The sequence below is a fragment of the Pholis gunnellus genome (assembly GCF_910591455.1).
Source record: "Pholis gunnellus genome assembly, chromosome: 14".
NCBI lineage: Eukaryota > Metazoa > Chordata > Actinopteri > Perciformes > Pholidae > Pholis > Pholis gunnellus.
Window position 1 is genome coordinate 12,596,196 of NC_136541.1, and position 20,812 is coordinate 12,617,007.

At 41.8% G+C, this 20,812-nt stretch overlaps 2 protein-coding genes across 3 annotated transcripts; both read right to left on the bottom strand.

The window, feature by feature from the left end:
- Positions 1–1,052: 1,052 nt before the first annotated feature.
- On the bottom strand, positions 1,053–16,019 carry LOC306706189 (lysine-specific demethylase 4A-like). Of its 2 annotated transcripts, none has more exons than XM_079173146.1 (23): positions 15,883–16,019; positions 14,181–14,342; positions 13,917–14,092; positions 13,685–13,799; positions 13,333–13,526; positions 12,187–12,236; positions 11,991–12,094; positions 11,749–11,886; positions 11,338–11,555; positions 10,506–10,666; positions 9,712–10,358; positions 9,403–9,510; positions 9,117–9,234; positions 8,113–8,288; positions 7,727–7,940; positions 7,159–7,238; positions 5,918–5,973; positions 4,849–4,957; positions 3,870–4,061; positions 2,602–2,772; positions 2,310–2,429; positions 1,757–1,849; positions 1,053–1,604 (listed from the first exon to the last, which is right to left on the bottom strand). In XM_079173146.1, the coding sequence occupies exons 2-23, from the start codon at positions 14,319–14,321 to the stop codon at positions 1,467–1,469; spliced, it is 3,519 nt and encodes a 1,172-aa protein (XP_079029272.1). In that variant the 5' UTR covers positions 14,322–14,342; positions 15,883–16,019; the 3' UTR covers positions 1,053–1,466. The 2 variants fall into 2 exon arrangements, with proteins under 2 accessions (XP_079029272.1, XP_079029273.1); XM_079173147.1 differs by lacking the exon at positions 15,883–16,019 and adding an exon at positions 14,936–14,941.
- Positions 16,020–18,839: 2,820 nt separating this feature from the next.
- On the bottom strand, positions 18,840–20,602 carry LOC306705881 (protein ABHD8-like; the record flags this gene model as incomplete). The annotated part of the gene is made up of 4 exons (XM_079172755.1): positions 18,840–19,040; positions 19,155–19,371; positions 19,495–19,665; positions 19,779–20,602. The coding sequence occupies 4 exons, from the start codon at positions 20,600–20,602 to the stop codon at positions 18,840–18,842; spliced, it is 1,413 nt and encodes a 470-aa protein (XP_079028881.1).
- Between the last annotated feature and the right edge of the window lie 210 nt (positions 20,603–20,812).

A 20,812-nucleotide genomic window follows, 5' to 3' on the forward strand; every position in this document is an offset into this window, starting at 1 on the left:
TGAAGTGTAGATAAAACGTGTCTGAACGCGACGTCTTCCTGAGAACGCTGCAACTTTTCTCTACTCACATGGCCGATAGAAAGGACTCAGAAAACTTCTTAAAATGACCCACTTACCACCTTTTCATTTATTTGTGAGCAAACTAGAACCTGGTTACAATGTTCACCTCTAGAGCTAGCTTTTATCAAAAACACAAAAAAAAAATGTAATCTTAGTGGAGGCCATGTGTCGACAAAATGTTAACCTCCCGAGGCAGGAGGTGAAAATAAGTGCTTCTTGTTTAGAGGGGGATTTAAACCAGATTAGCAATCACAGCCTTCAATCCCAGTTCAGGAAGAGTCTCACAATTTAAACAGGATGTCTGAAAACCTATCAATATAATAAATATAAATACATCTTAGGTTTTCTACAGATTGTGTAAAGGACATGACAAAAATATCTTTGTTCTTAAACTCAATGCACTCGCATAATTAAAGTGTGATAATGAGTAATTAAAATAGTTATAATAACCTTCCGAGTTTTACAAAAAAAACCAAGTATGCTTGGCCCTTTGAAATGTAAGGCTTGGGCCTTTGAAAGATGTGGATTTTCCTTCCATCTTCACAGTAGATGCACGTTGACACACCAATGAGAAGCAATATGCAACGCGTCACATGACTCATAAGTACAACCTAAAGATGTGTCAAAAGGGGACCGTGAGATGTGATTTAATTTCTTTGGGGTAACAACTTAACACAGTTCTAGATTAATCAAATTGTTTTTGTGGTCAACAGCTGATTGGCTCATAGTTTAGCCTTTAACGTTCATGAGTGAAAACATTGAACAAAAATGATGCTTCCTTTAAAACCTCCTACACAAGCATAACTTCTCATCCCTGCAAAATATGATGAATTATTATGAAAATAAACATGAGACGGTAAATCAAGCGCAAACGGTCATTTATGGAAAAAATGTCACAAAAATAGATTAACTGCCGATTGTATAACGTGTAAAGTTTCCTTTAGAGCTGCTAAATGTGGTGGTAGAGAAATAAATATCTTTCCCCAATTAGATAGTCCAACCTTTTCCATTTTTAATAATCAATTGATGGCTTCTAGATGAGAAAAGAAAGAAACTAAATGAAATGGAGGAAGAAAAAATAATCTACAGAGTGTGATGGGAAACGCAAGTGAAAGAATATTATTTAATGCACACAGAAGTAATTTAAAGTCCCAGCCGTAGTTTATAAATATGTAGCCTGACAGGCAGCGGAAGAAGAGGAGGAGGAGGAGGAGGAGGAGGAGGAGGAGGAGGAGGAGGAGGAGGAGGAGGAGGAGGAGGAGGAAGAGGAGGAAGAGGAGGAGGGTCATTTCTATCAGCAGTAGCCAGAAACAGAGAGGCCAGATGAAGAAACAAAGATCTGGAGCTGCTTCTCTCTGCGGTGAGTCGATGAGGCCGAGGAGGAGAGAGAGAAACGGAAATGGATGTCACTCCATGATGGCTCGGTAAATGACGGGCTCGATGTAGTCCTCTCTGTATCGAGAGTTGATGACTCTTTGCCTTTTGGAGTTCTGTTTGACGTCGCTCTGTGAGAAGAGCTCAAAACGCATGTCTGACGCCACCGACTGTGGAGCAAACATCAGAAATAGAAATTAGTGCTTGCAGATCTCAAACATAGAATAAGTGTTATAAGCCACACCTTGCACACTTCATAACACGTTCGTCTGAGCGTAAAAGGTTCAGAGACCTTCTGATAAAATGGGGGATTGTACGTTACCATTCGTGACTTGACTCGTTTGGGAAGATTCTCATCCAGAGTGTAGATGTCTTCTCGCTTGACAGTGATTTGTGATCCATCCTCAAACTCCACCTGAATGCACACACACACACACACACACACACACAGCAAGTTAAACCACTAATATACATATCACGTGGATGGAAATCCCTTTCATCTACATTTTTATGAATGTTGCTTTAAATAGTTTCTTTATTACATTTTTACTCGCATGCAATCAATGTACATTTTACACAACTGTTTAACTGGGTGGTAATAAGACAATAACAAGCAGGCTGTTGTGTCACATCATCATTTCTCTCTCATAGACCACCAGACATAAGAGGTGAAACTGCATGAAAGCACTTCCCTCACTTCCCTTTAACATATCACATGAGCATATTTAGTCATTCCTATTCTTCACCATACAAGACCACCCACAGTTTAGGGTTGAGAAACCCAACTCCGTGATGTGGTTTGAAGAAACCGAGTAAGCCTGTTAGATACAGTCTATGCCAGTGAGGCAGAAAGAGAGACATGAAGGCGGGTTTACCAGGTACATCGGGATGGAGTGCGCCGCCATGAACTTGGCGCCGTATATCAACCCATCTGTCCATCGCACTTGAACAGCATCTCCTTCGGCGGGTGGACCGAGCCGGACGCAGTCACGGTTCTGAAAAGAGAGCGAAAGGTGAGCTTTCTAAACTCATTAGTTTGGAAAACTTCTCTGAAAATGGGGAACTTCAATTATATCCGCTGACAAACATTGTTAAAGTCTCACTAAGTGTCATCCCCAAACATCTTTGCACTTGACAGAGTAAATGATTGGAAGCAACTCCATTAACCTCGATGTCCTCTGGGAAGAGGTTGTTGCTGTAGGAGCCGTCGTCGAACACCACCTCGTAGAAGGTGGCTGCGGTCAATTCCACCACATCGCTGTGGTAGTAACGGCCGTTTTTGTGTTTGCATATCACCCTCTGCCTGACTGCCAGCTCACGCATGGAAGCCTTGTTGCGCTGGGGGAGGACAGAAACTGAGCGTTAATCTTGAAAGCTTATCACTCCACAGCGCTGTCAGTCACAGGAGAGAGAAGCGGTTGTAGAGCAAAACAAACAGCAGGAGTCTATAAAGATAACTCAGCGACGATGAGTCTACTGTAAAGACTGAAACAACTACTTTATGGTACAATATAGATTGCGGTCACAAAGCTCAATACCACAGCAGCAAAGATGATACCACAGCAGCAAGTAAATTTACATTCAGTGACACATTAGTTTTGTTGCTGCTTATCTCTTGACAGAAACAAAAAGACGTCTCCCTCCGCCAATTAGTGAGTCAAAGCAGAGCAGCACGAACAATAGTAAGAATCCCTGCGGTAGTTTGAGAGTTTAGGAGTGTGAAAAGTTAAACTACAATAACACAGAGAGATCTTGGCGCCAAATTAGGTGTATTTATCAATCATTAAAATGTGACTAGAAATCATATGTTATATGTCACATTCTAGAAAGCACAAAAACAAACAACGTTCTTAACAGCAGCGTAAAAACACTTCAATTATGAGTATAAACACAAACGTATTCCTGACATACGTGACGTGTCTGGGATCTGATGTAACTGTAATCCATAAATCAGTTTGCATTTCTGCACTTCCTGTTCAATCCAATCAATGTTTGTTTTTGGTTAGATGCCTGAAATAAGGTCTGTGGTTAACAAACGTTTAAGAGATTTTAACGTTTTGTTCTACCATATATGTCTTTAAAAAGGCGATTGCTAGCAAGTGGCTACATGAGACTACAAAACACGCCGACGAGTCTGCCTTCACATCCTCGGTGTGTATACTTCGACCGTGGTGTAGTTCCTTTATAGCCTCACGTTAGCTTTTGTACTTGTGGCAATCGCATTCACACTTCAAAAAGCTAAAAGTGCTGTTTTTTATATTGCTGAATAAAACGTGTTCGTATCAGAATATCGGAAAAGTGGGTTAGTGTGCCTCAACATGGTGCACACTAACCCACTTTTCCTAAAAGAAAAAGTATGATAAAGTATGTATAATGTATGTAACCTTTTGCATTCAACTCATTACTATTGGCCTGATTGTGTTCCACTAGGTTACCTCTGGTATGCTGGGCGCTTTGTGTCTGTTGCAGGTGATGAACACTATGAACGGCCAGTCATCCGGGTTCATGATCATTCTAGCTGCCTGAGCGCAGGTGGGGTGAAACGCCGTCGAGCAGCGCCCGTAGGAGCACTGGACACAGCAGCCATTCACCTCCCTCTTCATCCGTTTCCTGCAGTATGAACACTTCTACCAGAGTGACAAAGACAAGCGCGGATCAGGCATAGCGGTCAAGAGGTAAAGTTACGGGTGGCGGGTTAAAGCAAAGGAAGTACAGGGGAAGGAAAGGAGGAGAAAGGAAACAAGCCATGTGGGGAGGATAAGAGGAAGAAAGATTTTTTTTTTAAAGTTATCAAAGGGAGTAAAAGGCAGGCAGACCCTGACATGAACTGGAACACAGACATGTTAAGAGGGATATTACACAACTTCCTTTGGGGAATTTAACAGGGTTCTGACATCATAGGTACTTATTTAGAAGTAAATTCATTATGATGCAGACCTATAACAATGGAGACAAGGCCAACCATTGTTAGAACAGAGTCCCGCGTTATTTCCAGACTGACCGTGACTAATACAAGTATACACTGTCTGCGTGTTACGCCTTTAACAATAAATATATACCAAATGTGGTCAGACTGTCACAGCTCCATTACGCAGTTGAAACGGCATCCATTATTCGGAAACATGCAGGGGCCCGATTGAGAAGTGAAAGTGGGTAAGAACAGCCAAACAGGCGCCACAGCAGTTTCAGTGTTGTGAAATGCGTGTCCTCGGTGAGAACCACAAACAGATGCCATCACAGAGCACAACTCTGTTTACCAAGAATCCAATCTGTGTATCTGTGCATGGGTCCAAACTACTTGGCAGTGGAAAACTAGACCCGACTCGTATTGCCATGAATACCGTAAGTAGACGGGCATTGTGATAACAGTGAGGTAGAAAAGATGTAACCCACGTTAACTGTCGTGAGTCTTACCAGTTTGAACCGTGTCAGTGGGATTGCAGAGAGGTCAATGGGGCCTCGCTCGGTGATGTTGACAAAGCGAGCTTCCAGCACAGTGATGGCACACAGCACATGAACCCACCTGTGTGAAAGGCAAACATGACGGAGATTTAGGACAAACGATACCATGTCCACGAAGCAATGCTTCTAGAACACGTACTAAACAATGTAGTTACACAAGTAAACATGATGTGTAGACATCAACTTAAGAGTCCCAACTACATGTTAATGTCTACATATGATATGTAAGAAAACAACGACAACTTCTATCACAACAACTTGTACCACTACTTCTTAGGGCTGCTGTAGTCTACCTACTCTTCAACCATTCGATTGGGTGATGGTGGAAAATAATCTGCAGGTTCTCTCTAGTCTAGATTAACTAAATCAACCACAGTCCACTAAACGCCCTCTTCCCGGTAGCCTAAATTCATTACAATAAACATAAAACGCTATATGTAGCATATCAAATTATGTTTAACCCAATTATTGTATACTTCAGTGATAACAGACTCAAAGCTGACCAGCTTGTACGTGTCCATATGCCATTTCTCATACGTTCACACTCAAAGCCCGTTTAATGAAGCGTGGGCCAACCGATCCTGACCCGACCCACAAACTTGATCTATTATAGCAGTACAAATTGATAAATAGATATTTAAAGATACATTTTTGATACATCTTTAAAATTAAGATTGTGTTCAGTTAAATAATTAATAAATGCAACAAAGAGTATCCCCATATTAAACTATAGTTATCTGAACAAACCAGGTTTAAACTTGACCATGAAAGAATTTATTGCATTGGAAATAGTAGTTTGACAAAAAATCCAGTAAATCCTATTTCAAAAGTAAATTTGTGACATTGCACATTTAAATAAGTATTCTTATCTGTGGTTCTAGATTAGGGACCAGCTCAGATTACCAGGACTGCTATACATGTATGATAACACTTCAAAGGTTGGTAGCTTCTGTACTACAGCTTCTGGTTTACACATTCATGCTCTTTAGGAGCAGCACTATGGTCTGCTCGTATTTCTTACTTGTCATCGTTGGCTCTCTGCAGAGCGCCGCCTCTCAGGGAACACAGACAGCAGTCCTGGAGGAAGACAAAGACAAAACAATGTATTGTTAAAAACACCAACTCTGGCAACTGACTCCTTTATCTTCGTCACAGCTAAATCCTGATGTCTGGATATATGATGTTCTACTCTATATTACTTATAGCTTAAACTGGCGATAAGATAACCCAGTCAGCTCTACTGGATCACATGGTAGGTAGTGTGCACCTGGTATGGCAGCTGTCAGGAACGCACTGTACTTTCTTAAAGCCCGTAAAAAAGTGCTGCTGTTAACTGACAACTTCCATGTGTTGTTGTTGTATCTAAATTCTGATCAAACTTTCCTGCCACAACAGTTCTAGTCTGACACACCTTTCTCCACAGATATTACACAAACCACCAAATATACTAAATATTACAGGAAACCGTTAAAAGAAATCAATTGGCGGAGTACGGTAATCGGGGGTAGTTTTTAGCAAGTAAATAACAAGGAATGGCTTGAACTCTTCAGTAAAAATCCACAGCATTTTAAGTCCTAATATTTCAATAAAATAAATGACTATAATTCTCATTATACAAGGAATATCTTAGATCCTACTAAAAACAGGAGCAGTGTGAAGCCAGAGGCCATTGAGGTGTCACTAAACTAATATAAAGTGAAGCATTGCCCACTGCTGGTCAACGGTGGTTGTGCCACAGTCGGGCCACATTCCTCACATTTCCCAACAACCTATTGTTCTGAGCAGGCAGGAATGCTGAAAGAAACGGAAATTTAAAGATACATTTTACAAACAAAACAATAACACACAAAAGGGACTCTCACTGTCTCAGAACACAGGAAGAAGTAGCATAGAGAGCCAACTTTATAAGTGTCACAGAAGCTGCTGTGGTTGTTAATTGTATTACACTATAAAAAAAAGCTACATAGAACTACAGTAAAACAAAGATGCCTTCATGATACTTACAACGGTTTCAGCTGTAATTCACTTAAATGTATTCCTAACCCTAACAGCTGCAGACATTACACATGTAAGGCCACACCCTGCCTTGCTGCTATTATTAAACAGTCACTACATGTTGTATAATGCGAGGCAAGCTGGTGCAGCGACACAGCAACATTGGGGCTGAAGTTTTGAAATGTGTCTATAAATAGTTTAATGAGGAATTCAAATACTTTGAATAGAAATAATGATTATCAACTAAAGGTGGCCAAATTAACTGACCTCTCTGGTGGCATCAGCCTCACAACGGGCGCACAGCCAGTCGTCTAGTTCTGCTTCGTCCCCAGACACACCATAGCAACCTGGACAAAACAACAACATGTGTCACACATCCACAAGCTTCATCCCACAGCATGGCCATTAGTCATATTTGGCTTTGTATTTAAGATAAATGGGGGGCGCCAGGCTACACCAAAGTAAAACAGTATTGGGGAATACATAAATGAACTAAGATAATAACATATTGGAAATTAAACTTGACTAATAGCATTTAATTCAGCAAAATAAGGAATGTCAGAAAGGCACTGTATGTCAACACTGTGTAAAAGCTCTTGGTGCTACTGGCTGAATTATTTAGTGTGGCACATGCGTTTGCGTATTTATCCATAATCCATTTATGGTCTTAAGTGATGGCTGTTTTTAATAAGTGTATAACAGTAGTTTTAAGCTGAAGAACAACAAAATATTTGAATGTGTTGTATGCAAGATACATTTAATTTACCAATCCCTGAAGTGTTCCTACCAATGCACACTTTGATGGATACCTGTTCCTCACGGTGAAGGGGCTTACTTGTATGTACGCGGACGCAGCACTGAGTACAGCTGACCAGCCGGCTGGTCCCGTCCTCTGCTACATGAGGGTTAAACAGCTGTCCCTCCCCGTTATCATTGGTCTTGCCAGATTGGGTGTTGAAACACATTTCGGGGATGAGTGGCTTGGACCACTGGCGGCCCCCTGGACGGTTCACCAACGTCACACTGGAACTCCCACTATTGGATTCAGACTGGAGGGGAGAAAAAAAAAAAAGTCCAGGGGATTGTTATGTGATAATCCGATGGCTCCCATCCTCACTGAAAACCTATTATCAAGTGTTGAATCAACGCACAGCTATGTGAAAATTCAAATATTACCATGGCCAAAGAAACATTAATAAAAAAACATGCTGATAGTGTCACCTGATGGTAAGTGTAGAAGAGTAGGCAGATGGAGCAGTAAGGGGCCTGCTGGCCCACACTCTCGTTGTACTCTCGCTCTGCCTCAGGGTTGTACGGGCGACACTGCCACAGCTGGGTTAACGGCTTTGCCCACTCCTCTGTCTCCTCTTGCTCAAACTCCTTGTTTACGAACTCTTCTACAGATGGGATGAAGAACAGAGACGCAAGTGTGAATGGAGGAGGACGATGGTGGTGGAAGCATAAGAACTCAAGCCATGATAAGTAAAAGTAGATATAGAATCAAATTGGTAGAAATTATAGAAGCTACGGTTATGTTTTTTTTTTGAGGATTTGTTTGAGAGGTGTTTCCCTGCTTTTTCTCCATGAACAGGCTGCAGGCGCACAGGTGATTCTGATTGAGCTGAGCGGTGACATCACGCACTCTAAGCTGCGCAATACACACCCATTATAAAGTCAGAAACGGACCCAAATTTTCCTGAAACTTAATCTGTGACTTCATGAAAACTGTGCTAGCTATCAAAATGTCCATTTGGCTCAATTAAGTCCAGCGTTTTGTCTACGTTTTAAACTTTAAATCATTTTTCTACGTTAAAGTATGGCTTGTCAATATGGGTCCAAAGTTCAGTGTTTTTTTTGCTCTCTTCACGCCGAAACCCCATTCCTGTGAATGGAGAAATTTTGCTCAGTTTTTCGGGATTTTCGGGAAAACCGCTGGGCAAATCTCTTATAAAAGTCATAGCACACGATTCCCGATCAGGCCGCACTTTGTGGTGTACTTTTTGCGCAGGTGTTGGCAACGCTGTGTGGGGAGAAGCACGGCAAACTTTTGGATAAACATTATTTGTAGCATTAAGCCCGATGGATTATATACAGTGCTTTGGCACAGGCAGTTTTACTGCCTTTGTGCCACAAAGAACAAGACATTATATTATTACTGTAAATATGTTTAGTAAATCGAATCCACACAACATGTTACTACATTATGCAGATGAACAACTGCGTACCATTTTCACCATCCAGCTCCCTGATTAGTGGGTGATGGCGAGGCAGCTTGCAGAGCTGGGCCTGCTGCTGTTGCTTCTTCACAACTGACTTGCAGTATGACTGCTCTTCTGACACCTGCTGGAGCAAGACGTGTATAGCAAGACAAAACTTTAAAAAACAGGGATGATACTGTACCTGTAGCAACGAACATAACATCAGTTGGATTGATTTTTAGACATTTAGGGAGCTCTGTACTGGTATGATTAGATGCCTTTGAGAATTTGGTCCCAGCTAGTAACCACTTACGTGATGAATCTGAGGGATCACCTTCACCTCATCACTGACTGGTTTGTTGACAGGAATGGTGTCATTCAAGATGACAATGCCACTATCCACAAGGGGGGATTGGTTACTCTGTAGATTGAACAGCATACATGACATTAAACATTCAGGCAGACTTTGGAATAATAACTGAATCAAACAAGCATGTGGCACAGAGAGGCAACAATGACTAACATTTTAAAATTACATTTCACTTCTTGCCTCTTTGGTAGAAGTGTTCCGTCAATGAATGTTCTATGAGAAAAACAAATAAATAGTAAAAAACAAACAGACCTTTCGCTTGTTGTTCTTCTCCGTCACTGTTTTGCTCATCTCTTTGAGATGTATTTGTGTCCAAGTGGCAGCCGATTTGCAGGTGGGCTCAACTTCAGGCTTCTTCACTTCAGCAGGCATCGGTATTTCAGGTTTGTCCTCCTTTTGGACCGGCTCTACAAGACTCTCTGCTTCCGATTGATTCAGTGCTGCGTTGGTGAGAATAATCTTGGATTCTGGCTGTGGCGAGGACTGAACCTGTATGTGTGATAATGTACAGGCTTTGTGCTGGAGATGACGGGGTTGATGCTCTCTAGCATAGCTGTGAACCTGCAGCTGTGTGTGAGTCTGCTGCTGCTGCTGCTGCTGCTGCTTTTCTATAGCGTAGCTGTGCACCTGAAGAGCGTCTTTTGGACTCAGAGTTCTGTGGAAGAGCAGGCTGGCTACCCCCATTTTGCGGGCAGGCTGAGTGCTGGTTTCTGTCCATGACGGTGCTGCTGAAACTGATAAATATCCGTTTCTGGGCTGGGACTGAGATGAGATCGCAGGTGCACGAGTCTTGGTGTAATGTGGGGGGCGGCCTACATCACTGTTACTTTGGGTCAGGCTCCTGTGAAATGGATCCAATAAAGTGAGCTTGGTCGGTGTGACAATCAACTTTGGTGGGCCTGTAAATTGAATTAGAGATATCTCGTTTAGGAAGTGTTGGTGAAAAATGCACTTTCATTACACTTCATTTTCTTTCACCATATGAAATGTGCTATTTTAGGCTTAGCTACCCTTCAGGAAACTAAAGGGTAGTGAAAAAGTGATACCTTTATTTCTCTTGCCATCTTGTGACATGATACGTGGAGGTATAAGGCTGAGCCTGGGACGCTTCCCATACTGCTCCACATCGTCCTCATCTTTGGGAACAACCTCCTCGGGCACCTCCAGACAGACTCTGTGTCTCTTGGTCTCTATCCTCTGTGTAGCGCTGAGAACCAAACAAAAAGGGACAGAGGACTATAAACTGCAGGGAACAAAAAATTCGTTTTTTCTGCTGCTTTGAAATTAAACCTCGTCAAATACCTCTTACAACAAAAATGTTGATAATAGAATTCAAGTGTGTGTATCGGCCATCTTTACGAGGTTTTTCCTGTGTATGAAAAAACAATATACGAGCTAAGTTTGGCAGGAAAAGGGTAAAACTGTATGCGCGTGTGGAGCAGGGCATTCCAAGAAAGAGGGCATTAGCATGTCCCAGTAATTCTCGCTGATTATTAATAAACGAAAGCCGTGATTTGTTTTGTCCAGAGTAATTAGTATTAATTTCCTCTGCTGTCACTGGGTCTTCAAGCTAATAGCAACTGGCATTAAGAAATTATATATTGTATATTCTAGAGTAAGTACAGTCTAACAGGGTTTACAGCTCCTTTTATAGAATATCTAGCTTTCTTCACCATCGCTTTACAAAACTCAGACAGACAAGGTCATAGGGATGATTGTTTATAAGACTTTCCATGGCAGGCATGCCGCTGGGTGTTCCCAACAGAGAGCACAAAATAACCCGGACTAATAAATCACCTATGTAGTAAAACATGTATAAACCACTTAAACAAATATACATATCGTCAAGAGCATTCATTTCTGTAGTAAATGACCCACCTCTTTCGCTCCCCATCATCCCCACAGCTCTCAGTGGAGTTACTGGTACTGATGTCATTAAAGGACTCCCCCAGGAACTCCTTGGCCTCTGGGGTGGGCCGTGTGTGGTCAATGGGTAACACATCCCGCCCTGCCAGCCACTGTTCATAGCGATCTGGCTGGAATTTCTTCACAAATACATCCATAGAAATCTTCACCATGTCTCTACGGCATGAGCACTAAAGGGAAGAAGAGCAAAGAGACAGTGATTCAAATGGCGAGTGTTACAGGTGATGGTGTTGCATGTAATCTATAAACGTATAGTTGATGATACTGTATGAATGTATATGTTTACAGTCTTACTAGCAAGACAACATCTGATTCAAATTAGGTTAGGTATGGTTTTCTATGCAGTCACTTGGCGGTCCTCACCAAAACAGCTTGCTTGCCGTACTCGATCCATCTCTCTGTGGCGAAGTTGGTGGATTCTGCACAGTTGAAACCGTGGTTGAAACCAGCATGGTAGGCGTAGGGGAAAGTTACCATGAACTCTCCAGCCTGCTGAGTGATCTTCGGGAGAAGTAAAACATTTATTTAGTAACTGCAGTTTATACATTTGGCTTGTTCAGTGGATATGAAGAAAAGGCCCTTAAAACAAATCATCTACTTCGTACCTTTTCAAACGGAATGCCATACTTCTTTAGTATCGAGGGAGAGAGGAGAGTCATCTTGTGCCTTAAAAAAGCCTCACAATTTTGGGAACTACCAGGAAAGAACCCTAGAAGGAGAGAGAGCAGACAGATGTTAAAGTCCATGATAGTGAACAGCCTGATAAGATAAACCGACAGATAATAGTGTTGGGTCTCTTACCTTTAGCCAACCGCTCCAATCGTTTCCCATGCTCTGGAGGAACACAGTACCTGCACAGATTCAAATGAGTCTTCTTAGTCACAGTAAACTGATATAATGGATTTATGAAAATACTATACAATGTGGTGTCATATTCGAGGATATGCACAGTGGTGTGGTGGCTAGCACTGTCTCCTCACAGCAAGAGGCCCCGGGCCCTCACTCAACACATCAACTTCCCCACCCATAACCGCCGTCACATCCTGGACCTGGTCTGTTCCACTGGAATCACCATCAACCACCTCACCATCGATTCTTAGACGCATCGCGATTGTGAAGTGAATCACGAAGTAGATTGCAACTTTTATTGCCACGGATTTGCGCCCCTCAATACTGTTCGCTCGCTCCACTCCGGTTCCGGCAACACCAAGGTCCTCTTCTCCACAATAAATAAACTTCTAAAATCTTTGGACAATCCCTCCCACTCCACAGTAGAGAAATGTAACTACTTCCTGTCATTCCACAAAGCAAAAATTGAGAGCATCTACAGTTGACTGGCCACTTCCAGCGAACGCCACGTCAATCACATCACAAAAAACGCTTTCTTTTATCTAAAAAAACATTGCCCCCTCTCCTCCTCAGCCACAGAAACACTCATCGACGCCTTCATCACCTCTCGACTGAACTACTGCAACAGCATCCTGTACAGCACATCCACTAATATCATCAACAAACTACAATACATCCAGAACTCAGCTGAACGCCTGCTCTCCCACTCCCGCGCCAGAGACCACCCCAGTCCTTCAAAACCTCCACTGGCTCCCCATACACCAAAGAATCCAGTTCAAGATTCTTCTCATCACATACAAAGCCCTTCACAACCTCGCTCCTTCCTACCTTTCAGACCTCCTGCAACCTCCTTACCCCCCTACTCAGTCCAAGCATCGGACCTTTGAGTACCTTTTAAAGCGCTCTACAAATAAAATATATTATTATTAGACGGGCCCTCTTTGTGGAGTTTGCATGTTCTCCCTGTGGCAGCGAGGGTTCTCCAGCTTCCTCCCGAAGACATGCAGCTTAATTTATATATAAATATCTCAAAAGAATGTGTTAGAAGCAAATGCTTTATTTCTGCATCTGATCAAGAAAAGAAGCTTGTGTCCTTACCATGATTTGGGCTCTCCAAAGTGCAAGTAGTTGATACTGTAAAGGTCCATGTCCTCAGTGTGCCATGCAAAGGTGGTCTTCCACATGCCAAAATACAAGTAGGGTGTATTAACACCCTCAATAGTGATGCCGCTTTCACATTCCACAGTATCCAAAATAGTGTCAAGATGGCAAATGTTCCATTCTTTGACGTCCTGCAGAAGTGAAGCAGACAATATAAAATCAGCAGATGAGATGGTGATAAACACCACTATGTTCAGTAATGTTTCAGGTACACAGTCAGCAATCGGAAAACCCATCAAAATTGAAGAATATTCACTATAGCAAAGACATCCAAGAAATGTCAACTCACAGGGCCATATAGAGATCCATTAACATCGGCCCCGTATATGGGAGGGTTAAAGGTCACGTTCTTCCAGTACTTCCTTTCCAGCTCCTCAAAGTCATCATAATGTGGACTACAGAACCTATAAAAGGAAATACGTAATTAATACCAACACCATTAACTAACTTCTACCATCAAAAGGTTAAACATGTAGTTGGTAGATTTCAATTGCAGATTTAACAGATTTTCTAATTCTCACTTGTCACTGTTGGCAATCTTGCGAAACTCTCTCACGGTCATGGACTTCTTCTGAATGTTGTATTGTGTGAAAAGGCCCGACTGACCCGTCACCACCTGCTGAATGGGCGCAGGGATCACCAGATCGTCTATATCGTCATAAGAGCTTCTGGGCTTCCATTCCTTTGGTGGGACAATCTTGGAGGAGGAAAGTGGACAGTGCGTTAGACACTAGAATGGCTTTGAAAATGGCCTGTGTGAACACATGCAGTGTATCAGTACTTACTTTAGCCAGGCCTGCTTTGTGTGCTCCTTGGGACTCCACATATGCAATGTAGCGGCTGAAGTTCTTGAATTCCTCAGGGGTGGGGTAAAAAGTCATGATCCCCTTGGAACCATGGTTTTGGGAAATCACCTCCGACGCCATCCCAAAACTCAATGGCTGCTCCTGCATATTGTGAATAAATGTGATATCACAATTAAATATATCTTAAATCAGTTATTCCATTATCTACCACAGACGGGTATCGTTAACTGGATCCTGCCTTATTTGGACTTAGCCCCCAACGTTATAACTTAACTGAAGAATTGAAAACTGCTATCTACAGTTCAATGATTACAACAATATTACTCTGTGGCAGCTAGTGACACTCAACCAACTTGTGGCACCTACTGACACCTACATCTAAGCAGAAGAAGAGCGAAGATATTTGCAGACTTGTATTGTTGGATAAAATATTTTAACATTCAGGCATAACCACTTAACTATGTCTGCTGATGTTTAGATGCCACGAAAACGTAAAAAGCACACAAATAAAGTGACTTTTTTCAGACTTTTGTATTAAATAATTTTCACTATTATAGCAGATTGTTGTAAAGTACTGTAAAACTAAATATTTGTTAGCACTGTATCCTGTTCCTTTTTGTTTCAAAGTTCGCAAAATTATTATTAAATCAAATGAATTAGAAACAAAAAAGTACAACGTGGTTGCTCTGATGCTGTAAGAAGAGACCGGGGGGCTCAGGGGACTGTGGCCCTACCGGCTCAGCTCGGCCGCTTCTTGACGGGTCACAAACGAGTGGCGCTTGCCACAGCCACAAGTATATAATCTATACATTATTGACATTGCAAATGACTCCTACTATGTTGTATTATCAATAGACTATCTCTGGTTCTGAATAGTAGAGAGAGCATAACTTAATTTCAATGTGTCACTGTCGTATGTTACGTGTTAGCATACCTAGCCTGGAGGCTGCACAGCGCTGGGAACGACTGTAACCGTCCCTGATTGGTTAAACCTGCGTCTCTCTAATTCTGCCCCACAGTGGACGCCCAGCCAGTGACGTTAGCTTATTTGCTAACTTGCTAAAGAAACATGGGCTAATTCGTACAACAAAAATGCATCGCATATAGCCTAGCATGAGCTAATCTGATAGCATAATGTTTTCACTAGTATTCAAGTTAATGTTGCTTCTTGTCACGTAACTTAAGTTACACGATAGCCAAAATTAACGTATAACGTCACTACTTGGAGTGAACTTGCCGTCTTGCTCTCGTGGTGTCTAAAAGGGGAAGAGTGATAATCATAAAACAACTAGTTAGCCAGTTCACGTTAGCACCGCGATTGGGTGAGACTACTTCCTGTATTGCCGAACACACCACAGCTGCGTTACATCCTTCCAAGCTCATTCGTGTAGTGTACCATTAGCACACTTGGGTACAGCTAGCGTCTACGTTCTCGTAGGTTGTAAAACGGAGCGATCTACTTTATATAAACACATTTCAACAAGTGTTTGACTTTACTTGCAATACAAAAAGTAAAAGTATCATTTGCCAAGTCAGTAAAAGCTATTCCAGGAAATAGTCTACACCCGACCCCTAGCATCGACATTAGCTGTCGAGCAGTTTAGCCATCAGATTAGCATTGTGAGTTAAGAAGCTAGCATTCTGAGGCAGCCGTAATGTAACTCGACATGCAAAAACTTACCACCTCCTCTCAGTTGATTGGTACGTTATTCCTTTGCGTTGCAAATATCTCGTAATCACTAGAAAGAGCAGTGAGTGGCATACGAGAAAGAAGAGAGCTTGCTAACTAAGCCCCCAGTGAATAGATCACTATCCTCCATTACCACGTCTACGCATGTACACGCATCTCGGATTTTGTTTACCACAACACGCTCGGGACACGCTCAGCCAATCCGAGGGCTGCTACGCTATCTCGTGGGTCTCTGAGTGGATTAAAACAGTAGTTTAAATCTCATAATTTTGTAACGATTGTAAATATTAACTTGATTAACCAAGCTATTGTCTATGTTTCTGCACTTTGGATTGAAATGGTACATGGACAGAGCGATTTTGTAATATTAAGAAAATTACATGGTTCAAGAAAAAGTTGTCCAGGCAATTAATAATTGATATTTGTTTGTTTTTTTCAAACATATTAAATTAATGTGTTCGTAATGTTTCAACTCACCCATCTATTCTTACTGATTACAAAGTAATCAGTTTACCATTTAGTATTTTTTTTATGTCTGGCATTGACAAAACTTAAGCTGCTAAATATTAAATAACATTACATTAAATTACATAACAAACTTAAAAAAGAGATAAAAGCTTTACAAAAATGAATATAGGATAATAGCGATCAGAACTTTGGGGCAATAAATAAATTAGGTATACTGCTATGAGGATAGGCAAAGACATTGTATTTAATAAAAATAATTAGGAAAGAAAATCTGAAAATACTAATGTGTGTACTCAATTTTGTGTGTACTTTGAATTAATGAAATTACTGTAATGTTGTTACATCCAACACCCTCTAAAAGAAAAAGAGACTACTACTGCAAACAAACAAGCAAAATCACCTGTAGACTGTGAACATCGGTTTTATTTAATGCCAGGAAATGCACATTCATACACTGAATCCAACTTTATTGATAGGCTATATAATGTTATATGCATCCACATTCAGGCAGTGCATATATTATGATTTCCATGAATAAATGCAAGAATAACATTAACACATTTTGCTTACCACAAAAAGATATAGCACATATGAGCACTGACAATTTGTATATGCACACTTTTAGCATAAGAGGAAATACATGTCCACCCTGTTGTCCATACAGATTTACAGACCTTTTACGTCAAAAGAAACCTACAGTACATTGCAACAGCAGCACTTGTTGGTTTTTGGAAAGTCCACAGAGAATATATAATGTTTTTGAGATGTCAGTGCCAAGTCAGTTTATTTCTATTCTATTTCTCTCTATTTTATTCCAGTTGCATAAGACCAGTCATGTTGCATCAGCATCCTGTCAAAAATGCATATATAACAAATGACTTTCTCCTTTGGCTAACTCATTTTTGATTTTAAGCTTTGGACATCCCCAAATCCACCAATTTACATCCTCTGCTTCTTAAAACAGTATAAACTCTCCAGTCAATATATACGATATCAGATTTTTACTCACACCTGACTGTCCCAGTATGAGACAAAGCAGCACCCATCAATGAATGAATGTCTTTTAGTGAGAATAATATTTAGCTCATTCTTTCTGTCTGATACTATGAGATAAATAGGATAGACTGAAGAGTAGTAGGGGAACACACTCGGCAGCTTAAAGCGGTCAATACAACCACAATTTGTTATGGCAGTTGCTATTATTTCAAAATAAAGGCAAAAATAATACTTACACATTAAAAGGAACAGCCATTTGACTAGAGAGAAGTGCAGAGGGAATTTTTTCAATATGAGAATATATTGCAACTGTCTGACACAACCCTCTCAGCTTTTCATATTCTGAACTCATACAGGGCCTCGGTACTTTGTATCCTTAGGATATTATATACTATTGCAGAAATAGCTGCTAGAATGAAGGAGAAGAACCTTTTGGCATCCATGTTTGTTTACATCCGTTTTGGCAACCAGTTCACATAAATTCCTCATTAAATATTACTTAATTTTCATGCAACTGTGAATTGATAACTTGGTAACATTGTGCTTAACATAGACACACATAGCTTGTTGGAGTTAGATTTTATATTAGAGTTCAATATATGGAAAATATATTGCTGTAATTTGGAACATTTTATTAACAATAGCTGTGATTGTGAGTCTTCATGTTTGAAATGGTGTACACTTCACATTGTATGTGGTCAACAGATGGCAGGATTGCAGGTGAACAATTATATATATATATTTTTTGTTCATGACGTAATTTATATATGCATGTGGTGAAATTATTCATCATATTTTGCATGTATATCGGAATATATTTCATGACTTTAACCCATGTCCCACTGTTATCCAGTCAGTATTTGATAATAAACTATTATTATCAACAGCTGAGTTTTACGTTAAGCTGTCCTTCACTCTACTGGAAAACCAGCAGTCAGATCTGTAAATCCTCAATTCAAAACACATCATTTTGCCAGTTTCCCACTGAAAGCAAATGCAAGATGGGCCCGACTATAAGTTAATAAACATTTTGTAAAGGTTGAACAGAAGCTCTGCTGTACTTTACAGAATATTTAAAGTGAGGGAAGTCACTCACCGTTTCATGTATTTTATGCTTTCTGCATCTTGCAGGAGTCAGTTCTTCGCCAGATACATTTCAAACACAAATCACAAATTGACATAGTCCTCCAGGTATTGTGTCATTTTGCAAACGTGACACAACGGAGCACAAACTGGTATCAAAAAGCGAAGCGGTAAACTGACTGTGTATTTGCATCCATTCCCCTCATCTTTATGTTCGTTCCACCGTTCTCTGGTCGGCGCTATGCCTATAAGTCCTGCTTTATCTTGGAGCACCAGTGACCATCTGCATCCTCAAGATGTGGCCCTGTTTATAACAGCTCTCAGCCTGGTAGCAGCCTTAAGAATACAAGCCACAAAAGGCCTTCTGCTTGGTTGTGTAATAAAACTAGACTCCTTGTGGGCTATTTGTCCATCGGCTTATTGATTTTCAGTGTGTGGAGAGTGTCACTAAGAGCTGTGTCTGTCTTGATGCGGTCTTTTCTGGACATGTCTGGCTCCCATAGAAAGAACTCGTGGAGGAGGGTGTTGACAGTGTCAGGGCACTCCATCATGACCATGTGACTTCCCTCCTCGATGACTTTTAGGAATGCAAACAGAAGGATCTAGAAAGGGAGCCAGAATGAAGGCAGAACATTACAACAGGTAACACTGCAGAGCAAACACGGACATTTTACATGATGAATCAGCCCTCATTCACATGTGAAGATGTGCTTTACCTCTGCCATGCGCTGGTCCTCATCCATGGGCACAAACTTGTCACACATGCCATGAACCAGAAGGATAGGCACAGTGAGCTCGGCATGGTAGACCTCATCCCCCTCAGGCCAGTACTGGCCACTCATCATGGCTCGCAGGACAAACGGAGACACATTGAAGGCATTGCCCTGCTTCAACAGCTGCTTTTCTTTGGCACCCTGACGGGCAAATCCAGCCCTGAAGTTCAGGAAAATAGAAGAGAGGGAAGTTAATGTCATTTCTTTCAGCAACGAGAGAAGTGACTGTGGTGTGTCATTGTCTCCGGTGTCAATTTTGGCACCACACAAATGCAGATCTTACTTGAGGAAGCTCCAGGCCAGGCAAGGTGACAGACAGTGAAGGACACACGATGGCAGCTGGAAGATGGAACACAGGCTGGGCTCCAGAGCCGTGGGACCCCCTCCATTGATCATCACCACCTTATGGACGAGATCAGGATATTCGTGTGCCAGGAAGGTGCAAAATGAAACTCTGGAAGAGATACAATGAGATTGGTACAGTATGTTAACATCAGCATGTTAATCTCCACTAAATATATCGATATGGTGAATGATTTATAACAAAAGCATGCCACAAATCCTCACCCATATGAGTGGCCAATGAGAATGTTGCGTTTACGAGCATATCTCTTAAAGATGGCACGAAGGTCCTCTGCAAGAGCATAAAAAGTATAAGCTGCTGCAATGTGTGGGGCAGTGCTGGCTCCGTGCCCGGCCAGGTCGGGCGCGATGACCTCATAGCCCAGCCGAGAGAAGAAGTCCAGTTGGCTGCCCCAAATGTCCAGAGAACCTCCCACACCGTGCACGAAGAACAGCGCTACGTCCGAGTGCGTCCCTTTGCAGCTTGAGATCACCCTCTTTGAGTCGATTTGCACCGTGCGCTTGGGCTTGCGACGGCGGCGGCGAGGAGGTGGAGCAGGTTTCTGTTCGCCAAGAGGTGGAGGAACTGGAGGAGGAACAAGATTGGGGTCTGGGGAAGAGGGCATTTCTTTGTAGTCAGCCAGCTCCACCTCTACGGTGCTGCAAGGCTCCAGATCCCCATTCTGACACTGCAGGATCTCAGAATGCAAAACATCACCGAGATTCTCAATCACCAGCTGGCCGTTGCGGTAGACTGTGATCTTCCTCTTGCAGTGGACACTGCTGCCAGTGTTGCTCTCGTTATAATCCTCAGGAGAGCAGTCATCATCATCATCATGGCCATCTTTCTTTTCCTTGCTTGCAACTTGCTCTTCGGTTACTACCGGCTGACGCTCAGGGATGATGTGCCGCACTCGCAGGATTCTACCAGGTTTCACCTCCACAAACTCAAAACCATCAGAGGGTTCTGTCGACTCGAGGGGCAAGACCAGACTGGTAACCTTCCCAGTCAGGCAACACAGTATCCCTTCAGTGATACTGGTCAGCATGATGCTTCCCTGCACAAACATCACACAGACACAACAAAGCAGCTCATTACTCAGATGCTTCGTTTGAGATTTAAAAAAAGATTACGTAGGTTTATGAAAAGGTCAAAAGGGAAAAATAGACAATGTGTAGGAAGCGTGTTAACCTTCCTCAGCTTTTCACAACTGATTTTTTTTTTCACAGTTTCAAACATATGCATTATGAATGTTTTC